At 40.5% G+C, this 19,675-nt stretch overlaps 1 protein-coding gene across 1 annotated transcript in view; it reads right to left on the reverse strand.

The window, feature by feature from the left end:
* uggt1 (UDP-glucose glycoprotein glucosyltransferase 1) overlaps positions 1 to 19,675 on the reverse strand; it is a 43,432-nt gene that overhangs the window by 1,178 nt on the left and 22,579 nt on the right. Inside the window, exons 20-40 of the mRNA XM_047344768.1 lie at positions 16,953 to 17,051; positions 16,772 to 16,810; positions 14,462 to 14,556; positions 14,027 to 14,233; positions 12,166 to 12,297; positions 11,897 to 12,027; positions 11,711 to 11,806; positions 11,430 to 11,532; positions 11,210 to 11,289; positions 10,617 to 10,806; positions 10,119 to 10,277; positions 9,568 to 9,653; positions 9,374 to 9,458; positions 6,756 to 6,844; positions 6,546 to 6,650; positions 6,342 to 6,426; positions 4,996 to 5,178; positions 4,542 to 4,702; positions 2,954 to 3,068; positions 2,524 to 2,640; positions 79 to 220 (exon numbers count right to left, since the gene is read on the reverse strand). Of these exons, the coding sequence (XP_047200724.1) occupies positions 79 to 220; positions 2,524 to 2,640; positions 2,954 to 3,068; positions 4,542 to 4,702; positions 4,996 to 5,178; positions 6,342 to 6,426; positions 6,546 to 6,650; positions 6,756 to 6,844; positions 9,374 to 9,458; positions 9,568 to 9,653; positions 10,119 to 10,277; positions 10,617 to 10,806; positions 11,210 to 11,289; positions 11,430 to 11,532; positions 11,711 to 11,806; positions 11,897 to 12,027; positions 12,166 to 12,297; positions 14,027 to 14,233; positions 14,462 to 14,556; positions 16,772 to 16,810; positions 16,953 to 17,051 (2,499 nt within the window). The remainder of the gene's footprint in view (positions 1 to 78; positions 221 to 2,523; positions 2,641 to 2,953; positions 3,069 to 4,541; positions 4,703 to 4,995; positions 5,179 to 6,341; positions 6,427 to 6,545; positions 6,651 to 6,755; positions 6,845 to 9,373; positions 9,459 to 9,567; positions 9,654 to 10,118; positions 10,278 to 10,616; positions 10,807 to 11,209; positions 11,290 to 11,429; positions 11,533 to 11,710; positions 11,807 to 11,896; positions 12,028 to 12,165; positions 12,298 to 14,026; positions 14,234 to 14,461; positions 14,557 to 16,771; positions 16,811 to 16,952; positions 17,052 to 19,675) is intronic.

Consider the following 19,675-nt stretch of genomic DNA (forward strand, 5'->3'; position numbering starts at 1 on the left):
AGGACAGAAACAAGATCACCAGGATGGTGGATGCAGATGGTTTGGCTGCAGAAATCAGCTGCTGAGAAGGTTCTGTACCTGTGTCCTGCTTCTTTGAGTGGTTTGCTCCCTCCTGGACTCTGGTCTGCAGGCGTTTTATCTCCTGGTCGTAGTCCGTCCACTCTGCTACGATCCTCACTGCTGCCTGCAGCTTTGGCTCTTTGGTCATTGGATTGTTGCACTGATTAGGAGAAAATAAAACCTAATTACAGACAAGCAGGTAGTCAGACTAGACCATGTGTGGCCCATGTGGAAACACCCATTATTATTAAATATTAATTATTCTGAGGTTATTCTTTCTAAATCATATTTGTATGCATTTAATTTTGGGTTTAACATCTATTATTAAATAATATACAATTATATATAAAAAACTATTAGACACTTAATGCACTTAATGATTTATTTGTCTTTCTCGAGGCCTTAGTTCAGATTTATACCGCTATCATTGCAGCTACTAATATTGGTCTCATATTGCAATTTATACTAATTGTCTTAGAACTAATTTTATTATGTAGTTATACACAATTACATAAATTTCTGATTATTTTATCAACCCTAAGGACGCTGACCAATCAGCAGCCTTCATTTACATCTCTATTGTCTACAATTATACGTATTTATATCACAATTTATAGCAGCAGCCTTTTTTAATTTATACACATTTAATTAACAGTGTGCACTAATTTTGGTATGAGAATATTACACAAATTGTTTTTATGAAACTATCTCTTTCTACATCTACGCCACCATTAATAATGTGGTAATGTAAAAATTATTAACAGAAATTGTCCTTTTGTGTTTACATACAGTTGAGCCCAAAATGAGTGTTTGTCCTGACAGGAGGGACTAACACGGCCCCAGCCAGAGTAGATTGAGATGCTAGGCTAAAGATTAGGGTGATGGCAAGGTGGCCTTCCAACCTCATCACCAAGACAACGAATCAAACCACCATAGGTTATAGGAAGGGTTTAATTGCTGTAATGCTAAGGAAGATTTTACATTTACATTTTATCTGAAAATGTAAATAAAAACTGCTACATCACTGATTCTCCTTTTATTTTGTTTGTCTTTTGACAGATAATTTTGGGCTTTACTTTAAAACTTATTTTAATTATATTATTATGGTCATTATTATTCTGCACCTGCATATAAGATTTGCTACTAAGCAAGACAAAAATACACATAAAAGACTTTGAAATAGAATTACTTCTATGCACTATAATCTGACCACCTAAGATATAAAGTATCCCTACATTGCCAGTCATCAGTCAGTCATTTTCTACCGCTTATTCCATAGTGGGTCACGAGGGAGTTGGTGCCTATCTCCAGCAGTCTATGGGCAAGAGGCGGGGTACACCCTGGACAGGTCGCCAGTCCATCACAGGGTAACACCCAAACAACCATACACACACTCATTCATACCCCTAAGGTCAATTTAGAGAGACCAATTAACCTAACAGGCATGTCTTTGGACTGTGGGAGGAAGCCGGAGTACCCGGTGAGAACCCACACATGCACAGGGAGAACATGCAAACTCCATGCAGAAAGACCCCCGGCTGGGAATTGAACCCAGAACCTTCTTGCTGCAAGGCAACAGTGCTACCAACTGCACCACCATGCAGCCCTACATAGCATTATTCTTTTATTGTTTGATTTACTGTTCTTAGATGACCATCACTAAATTGATGAAGAATAATTTACTGATGCTGTGCGTTCATTTCTTTGGCTTTCAGACACAGAAGCTGTGTCTGAAAGGTGATAGAAGGTCAGCCTTCTATCACCTAAAGAACATCTCCAGGATTAAAGGACTAATGTCTCAGCAGGACCTTGAAAAACTAATTCATGCGTTCATCTTTAGTAGAATTAATTACTGCAACGGTCTCTTCACAGGTCTGCCTAAAAAGTGGATCAGACAGCTGCAGTTGATCCAGAATGCTGCTGCCCGCGTCCTCACTAGAACTAAGAAAGTGGAGCACATCACCCCGGTTCTAAAGTCCCTACACTGGCTCCCTGTAGCTCAGAGAATAGACTTTAAAATACTTCTGTTAGTCTATAAATCACTGAATGGCTTAGCTCCAAAATACATTACAGTGTATCAACCACCCAGACCTCTCAGGTCTTCTGGCTCAAATCTACTCAGCAGAACCAGAACCAGAACCAAACATGGAGAAACAGCTTTTAGTTATTATGCTCTGGAATAAACTCCCAGAAAATTGTAAAAGCACTGAAACCCTATGTTGTTTTAAATCTAGATTAAAAACTTATTTATTTAGAGTGGCCTTTGACTGTTATCTAAACATTATTAGTTAAGTTTTCAGTCCAATTTTCCTTTCATTTTCTTATCCATCATTCTATTCTCTTTATATTTTCAATGACCTCTGTTGTTTGATTTTCTGTATCATTGTAATGTTTTTCCTTATGTACAGCGCCTTGAGTGCCTTGTTGCTGAAAAGCGCTTTATAAATAAACTTGACTTGTTACCAGATCTATTGTCTTTGCTGTCCTTTTGGAGCTGTCGTCACACCAGGTCTCGCACCACAACCACTCCTGAGGCAGAGACTTGATGGGAACCTGGTGGATCATGTTGTTGGGTAGATCCTGGAAAACACAAAAACCTGGTTAAAAAAGAGGTCCAAACAGGAAAACACGGTGCAATATTTGAAGAAGAAGATCATGACGAGGTACTCCAAAAGCTTCTGACTACAGGCAATTGTTTTAACTGTTCAAAATAAAAGAGAAATAAAAGAAGAAAAGACAGAATTTAAAGAAATATCCCTGATGCTTTGAGATGCAGCCAGGTTTGGACATGCCATAAATTCGCCTCTGAAAGTTTTTAAGCAAAATGCTGAAGGAAAGCAGTAGACAGAGTCTATAAGTGCACAGCAGTAAACAGTAAGTGTTGCTCAGAGACCTGGTCGAGGTTGGACAGACTGTTGGGGTCCTGGCTGAGTCCCTGGTACTGCCCTCTGAGGCGGTCTCCTGCAGCGATCTTCCTGAACTTCTTTAAGTCGACGACATACAAGGCGCTGCAGACCAGACATCACATTAACAACGATGTATAACGAAAGCGAGAGCATCGAAAAGAAACAGACTATGTATAGTGGCTTACAAAAGTATTCAACCATGAATCCTTCTGCTTTGTGCTGGTAAACATACAGGGGTTGGACAATGAAACTGAAACACCTGGTTTTAGACCACAATAATTTATTAGTATGGTGTAGGGCCTCCTTTTGCGGCCAATTCAGCGTCAATTCATCTTGGGAATGACATATACAAGTCCTGCACAGTGGACAGAGGGATTTTAAGCCATTCTTCTTGCAGGATAGTGGCCAGGTCACTACGTGATACTGGTGGAGGAAAACGTTTCCTGACTCGCTCCTCCAAAACACCCCAAAGTGGCTCAATAATATTTAGATCTGGTGACTGTGCAGGCCATGGGAGATGTTCAACTTCACTTTCATGTTCATCAAACCAATCTTTCACCAGTCTTGCTGTGTGTATTGGTGCACCGCCTTCAGGATACAATGTTTGAACCATTGGATGCACATGGTCCTCAAGAATGGTTCGGTAGTCCTTGGCAGCGACGCGCCCATCTAGCACAAGTATTGGGTCAAGGGAATGCCATGATATGGCAGCCCAAACCATCACTGATCCACCCCCATGCTTCACTCTGGGCATGCAACAGTCTGGGTGGTACGCTTCTTTGGGGCTTCTCCACACCGTAACTCTCTCGGATGTGGGGAAAACAGTAAAGGTGGACTCATCAGAGAACAATACATGTTTCACATTGTCCACAGCCCAAGATTTGCGCTCCTTGCACCATTGAAACTGACGTTGGGTATTGGCATGAGTGACCAAAGGTTTGACTATAGCAGCCCGGCCATGTATATTGACCCTGTGGAGCTCCTGACGGACAGTTCTGGTGGAAACAGGAGAGTTGAGGTGCACATTTAATTCTGCCGTGGTTTGGGCAGCCGTGGTTTTATGTTTTTTGGATACAATCCGGGTTAGAACCCGAACATCCCTTTCAGACAGCTTCCTCTTGCATCCACAGTTAATCCTGTTGGATGTGGTTCTTCCTTCTTGGTGGTATGCTGACATTACCCTGGATACCGTGGCTCTTGATACATCACAAAGACTTGCTGTCTTGGTCACAGATGCGTTAGCAAGACGTGCACCAACAATTTGTCCTCTTTTGAACTCTGGTATGTCACCCATAATGTTGTGTGCATTTCAATATTTTGAGCAAAACTGTGCTCTTACCCTGCTAATTGAACCTTCACACTCTGCTCTTACTGGTGCAATGTGCAATCAATGAAGACTGGCTACCAGGCTGGTCCAATTTAGCCATGAAACCTCCCACACTAAAATGACAGGTGTTTCAGTTTCATTGTCCAACCCCTGTATTTGATAAAATTCCAATAAAAACAGTAACAGGAGCTCTTTAGAAAGGCACCGTATGAACGTGTCTGAGGAAGATCGTTGAGCTGAACCAGCACCTGATGTGGTACTTGCGCCCGGCGAGGTGGCTCGCCCAGTACCCGGACTTCCAGAAGCGATAGCCGTCCATCTCCCTGCGGCTCTCGCAGAACGGCGTGTAGCCGTACGGAGCTCCCTCCAGGTCGAAGTCACGCAGATCCTTAAGGTCTGTTCGCACGATCTGGCAGAAAGCAGGTCAACTCATCACATCAACGCTGCAAATAGCTGCAGTTTCTGTTACAACATAACTTACATTGCAAATGCATTCTACATCTCTATGGTTCCTGTTAAGCCTTAAAAGGCCCAATCTTGTCACGTGAAAAAACATCTATTTGAAAAATCTATATTTCAAGTTCTTCTGTTTCTTCTTCTTGTTTGCTGGGCCCCTCAGCTGAAGAGCAAGCAGTAGGAGAACATTATCTGTTGCATTATCTGGACAGAAGCAGACTGAATAATAGTGTTTGTGCAGCAAACCTGGTCTGCATCCACAAACAAGATCTTGTCCACAGCGAGAGGAAACAGCACGTCCAGGAAGAGGATCTTGTAGCCCCAGATGATCCGCTGCTTCTCCGTCTGCTGGTGCAGCCAGCGGGGCCACTTGTACTGGACCAGCTCATACTGGAAACCATACTGCTTCGCCATGTGGGGAATGAACTCCTGCAGAGTGAAGCACATTCAGAAACATGAAGTATACAGCTAAATAAATTGAACACGATAATTACTAATAAAACAGCACGACTTGTCCATATTACCACAGTTCTACGTCCTTAGTTTTCATTTTAAAATACAAATTATTGAAGTTCACCATGAATTTGTGTCAGACTGTTCTACAGTGGGTAGACTGGAAACCTGAAGGAAACTGGAAAGTAGTAAGGTTGGGAGGGAGGAAGGAAGATAGGGAGGGAGGAAGGCCACTAGGAATAAAGGAAGAAATTAAAGATGCAAGGAAAGGCAAGAAGAGGGAAGGGATGGACAGACGGAGGGAGAACAGAGACATACATGACAAAGGAAGGAAGAAAGGACATAAAGGAAGAAAGAAGGAAAAGACAGGAAGGACAGAATGAAAGACATAAGGAGGTAAGTAAGTAAGTACAGAAGCAAGGAAGGAAAGATAAAGAGAAAAAGGGTGTGACAGAGGAAGGAAGGACACAAAGAATAAAGAAAGGAAGGACATAAAGAAGAGCATGAAGGAGGAAGGTAAGGAGGACACAGGATGTACATAAGGAAGGCAAAAAGGAAGGACACAAGGTTGAACGAAGGAAGAACAGAAGCAACAAAGGAAGAAAACAATGGAGGGAAGGAAGGAAAAAGAAATGACAAAATAGGAAAGAAGGAAGGACACTAGGAAGGTAGCATGAACAAACAGATGAAAGGTAGGACACTAGAATAGGAGAGAAGAAGCAAGGAAGGAAAGACAAGGTGGGAAAGAAGTAAGGACATGAGGAAGGAAGAAGGGACGCAAGAAAAGAAAAGGAAGGACACAAGGAGGAAAGAAAGGCAGGAAAAGGGAGCACATGAAGGAAAAGACAGAAGGAAGGATACAGCAGTGAAAATAGGATGGGGAATAAAGTCTAGAAATAAAATTATTTTGACATTCTGATTGTCTTTAAACATACTTATACTGAGATACTTTTCCAGACGTTGATAAACTACATAGGAACCAGGTTATTAGTTGTTACTGATACCAAGAACAAAGAGACCAGGTTTCTAAAACAATAAGAGTCTCAACGTTTCACCACTAAATATTTCAGTCCAGTTCTAGGTTTAAATCAACTGCAGCTGAAGAGAAATGCCTTAATGAAATGAAATCCCAGTCCTACCTTGAAAGCAGGGGACAGGTAGTTCTTCAGGAACCAGAACTTGACGGGGGTTTTGGTGTTCTTTAGAACTGACAGCATCATGATCCTGAGGGAGAAGAAAAAGAAGCGACTAAAAACAGTGGTGCTGACAAGGCATCAGGATCAATGCCAAAAATTAAAAGGGTGTCAACTATTTGAGGATTTCCAGGTGTATTTAATCCCCACCTGAGGAACCTTTCGTAAAGATGCCCCGAAGCCACGGAGAAAATGTTGATCACGTCGTCTTTCTCCTGCTTTGGCTCCTCAGCTTTCCCTCCACCTGTAAAACCTCTGAAAGGACAAAACAAAGCCAATTAGATGAGTTTGATAATACTGCTCATTAGTGACAAATATGCAATATATTTACAACTGAAGACACATGAACCTGAGCTGTACCTGGTCAGAGATTTCCAAAAGCCGGTGTCATTTTCCTCCGTCCCATCACTCAGCAGCTCCTCGTTCAATTTATCCGGCTTCTTTTGAACCTAAACAGCAAGAAATAATAAACTTCATTTAACGTTTAGAGGTTATTAGTAAGTAAAATGTTTAAAAAAAGAAACACTCAATTCTTTGCAGCGGTTCCTACAACATATTTGTAACGATTCTTTCATCAAGTCAATTAAAATCATCAAACATTAATGAACTGGATGAAAGTCAACTACTGGTAAGAGTTTAGTACAAGTAGTTGAAGGAGCTGTTAGTTAAAGCATTTTGGGAACATTATAAAGTATGAAAAAGACCGAGATCCATTCAACAGAGCAGGTCTTCAAAACATAGCTTGGACTACATGTTTATCTTCCCGTTCCTATTTTTTCCCGGACGTCTTGAACATATTTATGTAAACCAGGGGTGTCCAAAGTGAGGCGCAGGGGCCATTTTGCTGTCTTCCAAATGATTTTGTGCGGCCTGCGCCCACAGTTCAAAAAATTATACACATTTGGCACGCCAGCTGCAGGCTGATACAAACAAAACAAAATGCAGACATGTTAAAAATCTTAAAATGCACATGGCACAAAGTACTCGTCTTTACTTTCCAGTAATATCCAGTGACTTAATTAAGCAAACATTTTTAAAGAGTGATACAGAAAACTGAGCAGCAATTAGGGCAAACAGGGGAAACCCTTTTCATGTTTTAGAACTATTTATAAAACCCCTTTATATAAAAATCTGACCACTTTTATCATTTAAAGTGTTGAGTTTATTACAGATAAAAATAATTTCATCATTGATTCATTTGGTGATGTTCTATTTAAAACGAGCCTCTTTTTGTCCTCTTAGCTGATCTGGGGAGCAGTTCTTCAGGTTTTTCAAGCATCCTTTAAAGTCTTTGATTTTAGATCTAGCCTTTAAATATCCTATTTGTTTTTGACACTTCCTGCCACACATCAACACAGGCTCACATATGCCTATTAAAAGTAATTCACTCTATTATCACTGTAGTGTCTAGGCTAAAAATGAGCAAAAACAGCAATATTCAGAGCTCTAACTGTCAAACGTAATGAAGTTGACTGATGATATGAGCTTAAGTATCATCAAGTCAACTAAGAATATTACCGAGTGAAACTTGAGGGCTTCTGTCGCTGAAGCTTAGTCCAGACTGGACTGTTTATTTGGAGAGATAGGACAACGATCAGGTGCTGAAGCCAAATAAAGTCTTAAAACTGACTCAGATATGTTGTCAGGACTAGACTGATTATTATTATATTTTAACTGCACACGTTTCCACATATTTATGGTAATTCATTTTAGAGCATGAAACTTTTCTAGCTTTTAGAGTGCTGAGGCAAGAACATCCTGTTTCAGCCAGAGAAATTAAAACATGAAAACAGGCTAATAACAACCTAGACGAGGGAGGAAGATCTGCCTCCTAAATCTGAACAATTAAAATGGAAAATGTTTTTTATTTAGAACAGGCAGGAAGTTTAACACCTGTTTGTGTTCAGAGACCCTGGTGAGTGTCAAGCTTGGTGACGGAAAGTTTTGCGGCAAGATAGACACTGATTATTTGAGGAATAATACCCACGTAACGCTAAAAGTCACAGAACAGAGCATCTAAGAACCCAAATTAACAGGTCCTGCAGAAAACAGGAAATCAGCATCTCCACATATAAAGGCAGCAATCCCAGTTCAGTGTCATGATTGTAGTTAACGAGGGACTGAAGAGGGGATCCTCCGAACCCAACAGCTGGGTGAAGGTTTGGTTAAGACCCATGGAAGCTGTTATTAAAACTCAGGTTTCTCTTTCAAGCATGCTATGAGAGAACTGGAGGCAACCTTATGGCCTTTCTCAGTTAACATAGCAGGGTATTATTGTTTAAAAATGAATGTTAAGTGGATTTCTTTATATGAATTAATTTATTTTGACCAGTTGTTATTTTCTTCAAACAAATGCTCGAACTGTCAACATTTAATTTGGAATTAGGGACAAATGACAGTAATTTATAGAATAAAATCAAAATATTCACTTTACTCAAACACCTATTAGTAGTTACACTAGAGAAACCTACACATTGAAGTGGTCTCTATTTTTTCCAGAGCTGTACATATTTGGGTAATGCTTCTTTTACTGACCTTGCAGTAATTTAATTGAAGAGCCCTGCTATACACAGCTGCAAAACTACTCTGCCTGATCCACAACTACGACTTTGCTACATCCAGATCTTAGAGTTACAAAATGCTGTGCAGGGACATTGAGCCAAACTTCCTCCAGAACAGCAGCAGAGACTGATGAGGCGATCCAAGTCATTTCCAGGCAGCTGCTGTAATTTACAGGCAGAACAAAATTAGCTCAGCGCACCACAACATAAAGGGTGTAAAGGCCATCTTACACCCACTCAGAGGGACACCAGCAGTCCAAACAGTCTATTTACTGTACTGTATGTTAGAGTAGAGACCATAATTATGTTCTGACAAGTAGAACCTTTGGATTTCAAGCCGTTGAACCAAACACCCACTCTGACTGTATAACATGACTCTGAGGGCAGATTTGTGCCACACATTAAAGATGAACTGACCTTCACTTTAATGATTCTACTCTTGAAATTATTCAGCATGACTACAAGGTCGTCCGAGTCTGACGGGGAGTCGGCTCCGTCGTGGCTGCAGAAGAACAAAAGAGTTTATGAGCAGACTGCAGGTCTACAAGCTAAACAATGACTGAGTTAAAGCTTATTAAGGAATAAAAGTAGATCTCCACAATCTGCCTCACCTGTAAATCTTGTAGATTTCATCGGATCGTCCTTTCCTCAGCTTTAGCATCCAGGCGCCAGGGTTGGCTTTGAGCTGAAAGTAACCCTGTAAACCAACAGAGGTGTTCAAGATGAAAAACTTCATAAACTATAAAGTATGTCTGTAAATTTGTTGTTTTCAGGGTTCCAACTTTTCCAGACTAAAATTTCTAGAGAGGGATGAAGAATACGAGGGAGGAAGGAAGAAAGAAAGAAACAAAGAAAGAAACAAAGAACGGAAGGACACAGAGGAATACAAGTAAGGGCCAAAGGAAGGAAGAAGAGGGAGAGAGAAAGGTAGGTAAGGGGGGAAGGACAGAAATATGGACAAAGAAGAAAGGACAGAGGGAAGGACAACATTTAGACAATGCTACAGTGAATAAAGTCTGAAAATAAAAATATTTTTCCATACTTTTATTTTCTTTTTCCATACTTATCCAGACCAGGTGAACACTGAAACCAAATTCCAGACTTTTCCTGACTGTGCAGGAAACCTGTGTCCTATTGGCCAACAAGACAAGAAGCCTCTTACCAGGTTTGCCATGACGATAGTGTCCACGATGACGGGCTCAGAGGCGGCTCCCAGAGTGAACTGAAGGCCACGTGGAGGCTGACCTGAGCTGACGTCAAAACAATGGCCCTCCAATAGAAGGTGCTCCAGCTCATACTCTGCTGCTACTATGTTCTCCACCTGCAGACACAGGGGGGCAGCCAAGTACAGTTTACTTGCCTTAGCAACATGCATTAGTAAGGACTCCAAAGCAATTCTCCAAACTCTAGAGCACAATAGCAGAAACTTTAAGAAAGAAACTGGGCGAGGTCACGGTGGGAAGGTTCTGGACCTTAACTTTATGATTTACCTCTGTTTTATCAAAAGGTCCTCTTTTTCCAGATTTTCTTTAAAACGTCTCTAGTTAGAACATTACTCCCTTAAAATGTGAAAATAAAATAAGATGCAGTTCCAGAATGAACTAGTAAACAGAGTGAAAACAGGCTCAGAACTACATTTTCCAGATTAAACCCTCATTACCTCCTGGAGGTAGATGTTATCCAGGTCGTAGCGGGTGTGCACAGACTCTACCATCCAGCTCTCAGGTGTGTTGAGGTTCAGGGTGAAGAGCGGAGACTGAGGCATGTCCAGGAATTTGGCCAAGGGGCCAGGAGAGAAGGTCCCGTCAGCCTGAAACACCACCTCCGGCTCCAGCACGTAACGGTAGAAACTGTGAGACAATCCAGTCAGGAGATACAAGGAGAACCTTTACACGTTTGCATCTGTGCAGGTTCATGTCAACAAGTACTGCAAAGCTTGAAAAATATATATACATAAACCTGAAAAATACAGCATGCATTTCAATGAGATTTTATCTGCTTTGGTTATTTTTTAACCTGACTCTGCTTTACATTTCTCCAGAACTTTCTCCCTGACCTGTCTGCTGTGTACCTTGATCTCCATGATGGTGCTGGTTCCCTAACATCTGAGGCCTTCATGAAACAGCTGGATTAATACTAATATCGATGAGGTGGATCTTGAAGACAGGCTGGATTTCATTTAGGGGTACTGAATTAGCGGGGTCAAAAACCATGAAACACGAGTTGTATAATAATTCATGCTTTGTGTTTTACCTTTTTAGTGGCATATCTGACAGTTTGGACTGACAGTTCATGAAAACCCTCAAGTTGACGTTTACAAGCTGCTTCAAAACCTTCAAAATGTAACAAAACGAGATGATAGAGGACAAAGAGAAAGAGGTTGGAGACAGGACAGAAGAAAGGGTGAGAGCATGGTCATTAGCTGGACGGACAGACATGGGTCATCTGATCTAATAATAGAGCCCAAACCTACCGATAAAAGAGGAGCCAGTTTCTGTGCGTCTCGTGTTACTGGATCCACCACGGCGACAACATCAAAGTACACATCTCCCTCCTTAGGTCGGATCTTTACCGCGCTACCAGCAAATAGAAGATCAATGATCGAGTGAAGTAAACACAAAGATTTTCCTGTTTTCTTCAGAGAACAAATTGATTTTACAGAATCGCTGTTAAAACAAGCATAGCAACCCCCCACTGGAGAAATAACGCTCGATGAAACATTCATAACAGTAAATTATGTTGTTTCAGACGTACCTGTAGTGATCGTCTGCAAAGCCGTACTCTACCCTGGATTCTCCTTTGGGCTGAGAGGACAGCAGAGAATCAACCTTCATCACAAGGTCACTGGCCCTGAAAGAAACGATGCGTTGACTCAAAAAACGGCACGCTGTGGGAAAGTTCATCTGTGGAGGTTCTTATAGAGGTTAAAAAACCAATTACCTGTCCTCCTCCATTTCAAACTGCTGGACTTTGCTTTTTATTCGCTCCCCTGATGTTTTTAGGATGATGTTCTCCAAAAGCAAGTAGTCATCCTGGTTAAACACCTCGTTCCCTTCCAGCGGGCCGATGATCTGAGAAGAGGGAACAGGATCATCAAACAACTGCGACAGCATTAAAAGAAGAATCTGCACATTCTCATACAAACTTCCTGTTGCTTTTATTAAAGCATAGATTAAAATTCAGTCAAACAGGAGAAGTGTCTGATGTACCCTTCCATTGCTGATGACTGCCCTCTGTCCTTTCTTCAGTTTGAGCACATCGCGGCAGTAGGCAGCGTGGGAGAGCAGGAAGTCAAATTTGGGACCCTCATAAGCACTTTTGAACAACGACAAATCCATACCCTGAAGGAGAAAGGAAGACAACATAAACTAGGACCCCAAAAGTCACAAGCCTGACATACAGCCGAGAGACAGCTGTAGGTGCACCTCAGTAAATTAGGATAATCAGCAAAAAGTTCATTTATTTTAGTGATTTCATTTAAAAAATGAAACCCATATTATATTGATTTATTTCACACAGAGTGGTTAGTTTCAAGTGTTTATTTCTGTTGATTATTATGGCTTACAGTTCATAAAAGATTCAGCTCGTCTGCATTGTTGGGTCTGATGTCCATCTTCCTCTTGACAATACTTTAAAGATGTCTGTGGGGTTTAGGTCAGATCAGTTTACGGCCAACCAAGCACAGTGGTGCCATGGTCATTAAAGCAGGTAATGGTACTTCTGCAGTGTGAGCAGGAGCCAAGTCCTGCTGGAAACCGAAGTCAGCATCTTCATAAAGCTCTGCAGGAGGAAGCATGAAGTGCTCTAAAAATGTCCTGGTAGACGGCTACGTTGACTGTGGACTTCAGAAAACACGGAGGACCATCACCAGCAGATGTTGACATGGCGCCCCAAATCATCACTGACTGGAAACTTCACACTGGACCTCAAGCAAGGTGGATTCTGTGCCTCTCTTTCAGGGGTGAAAGAGAGGCACAAAAAGTTGGTAAACTCCCCTCATCAGAGATTTAGCATTTTATACCAAACACTGAGCTCAGGCTTACTGGAAGCTACAGGTGAACAATTCAGTTAGGTGCACAACGAGCTCTGTGCCTTACTGCTGTAGAAAGTTTCGCTCCACCTTTCTTTCTGCACTGTAGCTGCATAAAAATCTTAATGTTCCCAAAGAAAGTTTAGTGATAGCTGGGACTGCTCTCTGTTTAGGTGTCACTTTTAAATGGTGCACTACACAACGCTGCATTGCGCCCTTAGTTAAACACAAACGATCTGCATGTGTTCAGGTATAATACAACGCTGTACTGTAACGGATATTTTCAGTACGAATACTTGTACCGTCACGCCCCTACTCTCCACTCCACCAGACTCTGAGACCTTGATTACCAAATGAAACTAACTTTTATCTGAAAAGAGGACTTTGGACCACTGATAAACAGTCCAATCCTTTTTTTTCCTTCGCCCAGATAAGACATTTCTGACATCGTCTCTGGTCCAGGAGTGTCTTAACACAAGGAACCAACAGTTGTAGCCCATGTTCTGGATACATCTGTGTAGTGGCAACTCTTGAAGCTCTGACTCCAAACTCTTCAATGAGCTTTGCTTCACATCTTCTCAGGTCTGCAGTTACTTTTGAACCTTTTTCTACCACACTTTTTCCTTCCACAAAACCTTTTCATAATAGTGTTTGCAAATAGCAAGCATATTAAATTCATTAAAGATCTGTCAGCTTCTTTAACAATGGCTTTTTGTGGCTAACATCCCTTGTAGAAGGTGTCAGTGACTGTGGACATCTGTCAGGTTGGCAGTGTTTTCCAGGATTGTGTAGACCATAAATAACATGGCCAAAACACAACATTTCTCTATTATTTTCTGAGAAGCCCAGGTTTGCTTTTTCCATAATTGCAAGCCATAAACATCAGAAATAGAAAAGCAATAAATCAGTGCATGTAATGCAGCTATTTACTATATAGGTTTCACTTTTTAATTTGAATTAGTAAAATTAAGTAACGTTTTAGTGATATTCTAATTTATTGATTTATTAACACAAAGTGCTGCGATTAGTGAACGCCTCACCCCGACGGCGAACTCTCCGATGTCCATGCCCTTCTCCAAGGCCTCCGCTGTGTCCTCCTTGGACATCTTGGTGATGAAGTTCTTGGCATTATTGGCAGACTGCGTCTGCATGGCGGCCCAGATTGCTCTGGCCACGCGGCTCGTCTCCGCAGACAGATCAGATGACGGGTTGTTGATCATCCCCAGTCGAACGTTGTTGCTGGTTTTCTGTTATGGAGCAGGCAGCTGTGAGACTTTAAGGCTTGCATGGATTAGGTTTGGCATTTATGGTGTATGAAAACACTCATATACCCTTAATGTCCCCATGCTATTTCACAGTGCTCTTTTGAATTACTTTCTCCACTCAAGTCTGACGGAAATCACTTACTTTGCCTCGAAATATTTTACAACACATCATATTTCTGCAATCATACTGCTTTTAAAGGAATTTCTCACCATGTGTCTGATGGCATCGTAAAGCAGTTGGCGTCCTGAGGGCTTATCGAAGTCTCCGACTACCCAGAAAGTCACAGGACGGATGTATCCATCATCTGACGAGCAGGGAAAAAAAGGTTTAAGAAAGAAAATTTGGCTGAACTTAGGGTAAGTTTACTGCTTACAAGTATTACTCGGTGCATCTTGAAAAGGCCATTTAAGATAAAAGTCTTCCAGTTCAGTCAGGAAGAATGGTATCTGCGGGCATTTATACCAGCAACTGGTAAAGAAGTATAAAAAGCTTTAAAATAAATTTCTAATTCTAATTTTGGAACATTTATTCAGTGGGGAAAACAAATCCTATGTTGATAAATCCAATTTTTAACTAAATCACAGGAAGCACAATTATAGGTATAATTATACCTCCTCTGTCAATCCTTTGTACAGCCCTGTTTAGCCAACAGGACAGAACTTTTTCAATCACCTTTCCCGAGGTTGGAGGATACAGAGAGGGGAATCTTTGACCATTTGTCTCCAGAATCTCTCTAGATGGTCCAGAGACTGAGGCTTTTATCTTTAGTGAAATCAATCTATCTTTTAAAGACTTTGGATGCATACTTTTATTTCATCCAAGTTGGATTACTGTAAATCTTTAAACATAAGCAGTTCATCTTCACACAACTAAAAGGTTTAAACATATTTCTCTTGTTCTTAAATGTGCTACATAAATAAACACAAACTTTCTGATTATAGTCCAGCATACACATAAAACCACAAACCCTCCAATTATAAATCACTTTGTCCTGCCACATCAAACAACTCGATCCGTCGAAATCACAGCTTGTGCACTTTCAGATCATGCAGCTGTGTTTGTGGAACAAAGTGGGCGTGGCCTAAAACTTAAAAAACATTGACTGGTGGAAAGACATGGGGGATTTCTCCCAAAGGGAAGCCAAATGCACAGTACTGACCTCTGTGTCATGATCCTCATGCACGCTTGTCAGATACAAACAGTGCTTTAAATATAACAAAATTCTACAGCCAACACTACAGAAGCTGCTGTTTTTGCTTTGGACTTTGTCACGTTTGTTCTTATAATCACCTATGACTACCTCTAATAGTTCACAGTGGTTTCGAGTTGAATCGGGGATGTAATATTGGTGGGGGGATTTGACTTCACCCTCCATACTTACATTTCAGGTAATCCCGTCTAGATCATGCAATAAAAGGAGGATCCGAAAGCACGTTTAGTCTCAGTCCAGTTTGACCAAAGCACTCGGTTCCAGCTATTCTCAGCAGAGTTCAGCAAAACTCCACATATTTACATTTGTTACAATGAGACAAACAAGTGCTGCACTTCCTAACATGTGGTTGGCATGCTGATATCATCTCTAATTGTGGTTAAGAAGACTTTATGACCCCAAGACGCCACTAGATGCTGCAAAAATGTTTTTTTTTAGACCCCTCTTACGATCCTCCTCAATGTGCACGGCAGCCAGAAAACTAGGATTTTGAAGTTTCTAATCAACTAACAAAGTATAACCTAAAAAGATTTCCTGCCATGGGATTTTGTGTGAGATTATGCTACTGCAATAAAAGAAGAATTAATTTTTAAGGCTTTTAACAGATCTTTACCATGGGTGGCAACACATTTGTCCACAATTACATGTGCCGCTCACAATGAAAGCTTTGGTAACTCGGAGGTTGAGAATTACCACAACTTCAAATTCTTCCTGATTATTTTTTATCTATTCATTTTAAAGACATATGTTCATGGAAAACGGATCTGGCAGAATTTCTTCTAATATACAAAAGAAAATCCAATATTTTACCCTCGTGTTTCAGTTAAGAAGCTTGGCTTCACTAAATAAACTGATGTATGCAATGCTTTCTGCCCCCCTGTTGTGCTCCTTTGTGACATGAGGGATCTGTCTGTACAAATGAACATATCAAGTCAAAGAGAGGCTTTAGTTTATTCAACATATCAGAAGCTAATGTACAGCAACAGAATTACAACAAATGGTTTATAAATTATCTTTTTTCGCTTGAAATTATCATTATTTCACTCTTATAATTTTGCATGCAGCTACTCTATTAAATATCATGCAATCTCCCTGAATATTAGAAGTAAATGTTAGACCAATGGCAGTTGCATAAACACATTTTAATACTCGGACACAATAATCTCATGCATCATTAGTCACTAGTGTCCTCTGAGAGATGCATCGCAGATGGAGGAGTAATGCTGAAAGAATGCCAGCAATGTGGTTGATAAAAAAAGAGCAAGTGAGGTAGTAGAGGGAATAATTTGGAGAACAAGGGTGATTTTACCATGCCTGTTGGTGGTGGCCATCCCTGATGCAGGGAAAGCTTTAACAACACAGAAACACGGAGCGGGGGAGGATAGGACAGCAGAACAAACAAGGAGAGTTTAGGCTTGAAGATGGCTGGGTTTTCTTCAGTAGAACAATAGATGTCAAAGACATACTTTGGATGTTGTTTTCATCTTTACCTTTCTTAGTCATGTAGTTCATGCTGTTGGCTACTGCTGTGCTCTTGTCCTTGGTATCCAGGGTGGAGAAACGAGCATAATCATCAATAAAGTAGTTGTCTGCAAAAAGTGAAGAAAAAGGAAAGAGTCAAGCAAGAAAATTGAAGACTTTTCAGAAGAAGTCCCATTTTTTCCAAAAGTAGATTAAGAATGGTGGATTTTGTAGTTAAACTTCCAAAACTTAACTCTAGAAAGAGCTTGAAGAAAACTCTTGTTGTTCATAAACAGACGTTTAGAATGAGCAGAATTGAATTTGCACATCTTCATAATTAAATATTGAGCTGGAGCTCAGATAAAGATAATACAGACCTCAATTAACAAAATGAATGATGTTATGAAACATTATCAGTCATAAAGCTATTATCACAATAGTTTTTTCCCCAATTGCGACAAACGACAAGTTAACAGCCATCTTTTGTGAAACATCAAGTTCTGTCGAGTCAGTCCTAATGATCACCAGAACATCTAGTGATGAGAGTCTAATGATCTATACACAGTCTGCGAGTGTCAACAAATGGTTAAATAATTAGTCAATTTCTTTGGAAAATAGTTCAAGCAGCACTGCTGTTGGAGCATCTGACAAGCTAAAAGTGAATCTTCCTCAGAGCAGATGGAGCGTCAGCATAGCATAGCATGAGATACGCAACGTCATTACCAGAACATTGGTGCGGTATGAGACTTGCACTTGTATAAATCCTGCAGCAGTGGTGCTTCTTCAGATCTGCTGTAAGACGGAGCGCTACAGGAGATCCTTCCTGCCCACAGCCATCAGCATCTACAACGGCTCTATGAAGAAACCCTTATAATATGAGCTACAACAACATTTATGTTCTCTTTTGGGATTAATTAAGTATTTTCGAATTGAATATGTTTGCTGGACAGAACCATTCAATTAATTAGAATATTACTAAAATTTCAGTTTATTTCAGTAACTCCATCACTAAGTGAAACACATTATTTTGATTAATTATCCACAGATGTATGTTTGAAAGCCTTTTTTTCTGTCAACTAGGCTGAGTTCCCACCTCCAGTTGAAGAAAACACAACATTTAAGATAAGAATATAACATCTAACCAATAATAAAAACATTTTCAATACAGAAATTACAGAAGTACGCTTAATATTTGCTTAAAGGTTTTTTTTAAAAGGTACTTTTAACCTGGCAAATGAGCCTCATTAGAAAGCATGTACTGATTTATTGAGTATGGCTGTATATGGCATCTCTGAGCTGCCACACAACTTTTCTACATGCCCTCAAATATCTACAGCAGCTTGAATTAGCTGGAAAATCAATAATATGTGCTACAGTTTCTGATGTATACAGAGGTGATGCTGGGTTGTTTTTTACTTAAAGTGCATCTTCGCATGCTATTGAAATGCAATGAAAATACATTATACTGATATGGGATAATACCAGAGGTGGAAATAGAAATTGTACCAGCCACTCAAACACCATATAAGCCACAACATGTTTCATTCACATTCATTCTACAAAAACAGTAAGAGAATATGTAAAACAATATGCCACATATGTATGCTTTAGGACCCTATGAAATCTGGTCTATTTTGTCCAAATTGATTTGTTTTGTTTTTATTTTTCTGAATTACATGTTTGACAAAGTTTACACATTCTTTTATTTAAAATGTATTATAATAATGTAGTTGAAGAGTCAAACTTTCAGAAGTTTGACAAAAATAACCTAAATTAATGGGGTTCATTTTTCAGTTTAATGTAAAGTTCCTAAAAGTCAACCTGTCCGCTGTATAAAAACAGTCCAAGGACAGCTCTGTACAGGGACGTGAACTTAAGATTTCATCAGTATTAATAATAATAATATTGTTAGATCTGTTTTTTAATGCCTTTTATTAATTAAGTATGGTAGTACACTCGCCGGCCACTTTATTAGGTACACCTGTCCAACTGCTCGTTAACGCAAATTTCTAAACAGCCAATCGCATGGCAGCAACTCAATGCATTTAAGCATGTAGACATGGTCAAGACGATCTGCTGCAGTTCAAACCAAGCATCAGACTCGGGGAAGAAAGGTGATTTAAGTGACTTTGAACGTGGCATGGTTGTTGATGCCAGACGGGCTGGTCTGAATATTTCAGAAACTGTTAATCTACTGGGATTTTCACGCACTACCATCTCAGAGAATGGTCCAAAGAAGAGAAAATATCCAGTGAGCAGCAGTTCTGTAGGCGCAAATGCCTTGTTGATCCCAGACGTCAGAGGAGAATGGCCAGACTAGTTCGAGCTGATAGAAAGGCAACAGTAACTCAAATATCCAGTCATTACAACCAAGGCATGCAGAAGAGCATCTCTGAATACACAACACGTTGAACCTTGAGGTGGATGGGCTACAGCAGCAGAAGACCACACCGGGTGCCACTCCTGTCACCTAAGAACAGGAAACTGAGGCTAAAATTCACACAGGCTCACCAAAATTGGACAATAGAAGAAAAACGTTGCCTGGTCTGATGAGTCTCGATTTCTGCTGTGACATTTGGAGGGTAGGGTCAGAATTTGGCGTCAACAACATGAAAGCATGGATCCATCCTGCCTTGTATCAACGGTTCAGGGTGGTGGTGGTGTTGTAATGGTGTGGGGGATATTTTCTTGGCACACTTTGGGCCCCTTAGTACCAATTGAGCATCGTGTCAACGCCACAGCCTACCTGAGT

The sequence above is a fragment of the Girardinichthys multiradiatus genome, chromosome 19 (genome assembly GCF_021462225.1).
Source record: "Girardinichthys multiradiatus isolate DD_20200921_A chromosome 19, DD_fGirMul_XY1, whole genome shotgun sequence".
NCBI lineage: Eukaryota > Metazoa > Chordata > Actinopteri > Cyprinodontiformes > Goodeidae > Girardinichthys > Girardinichthys multiradiatus.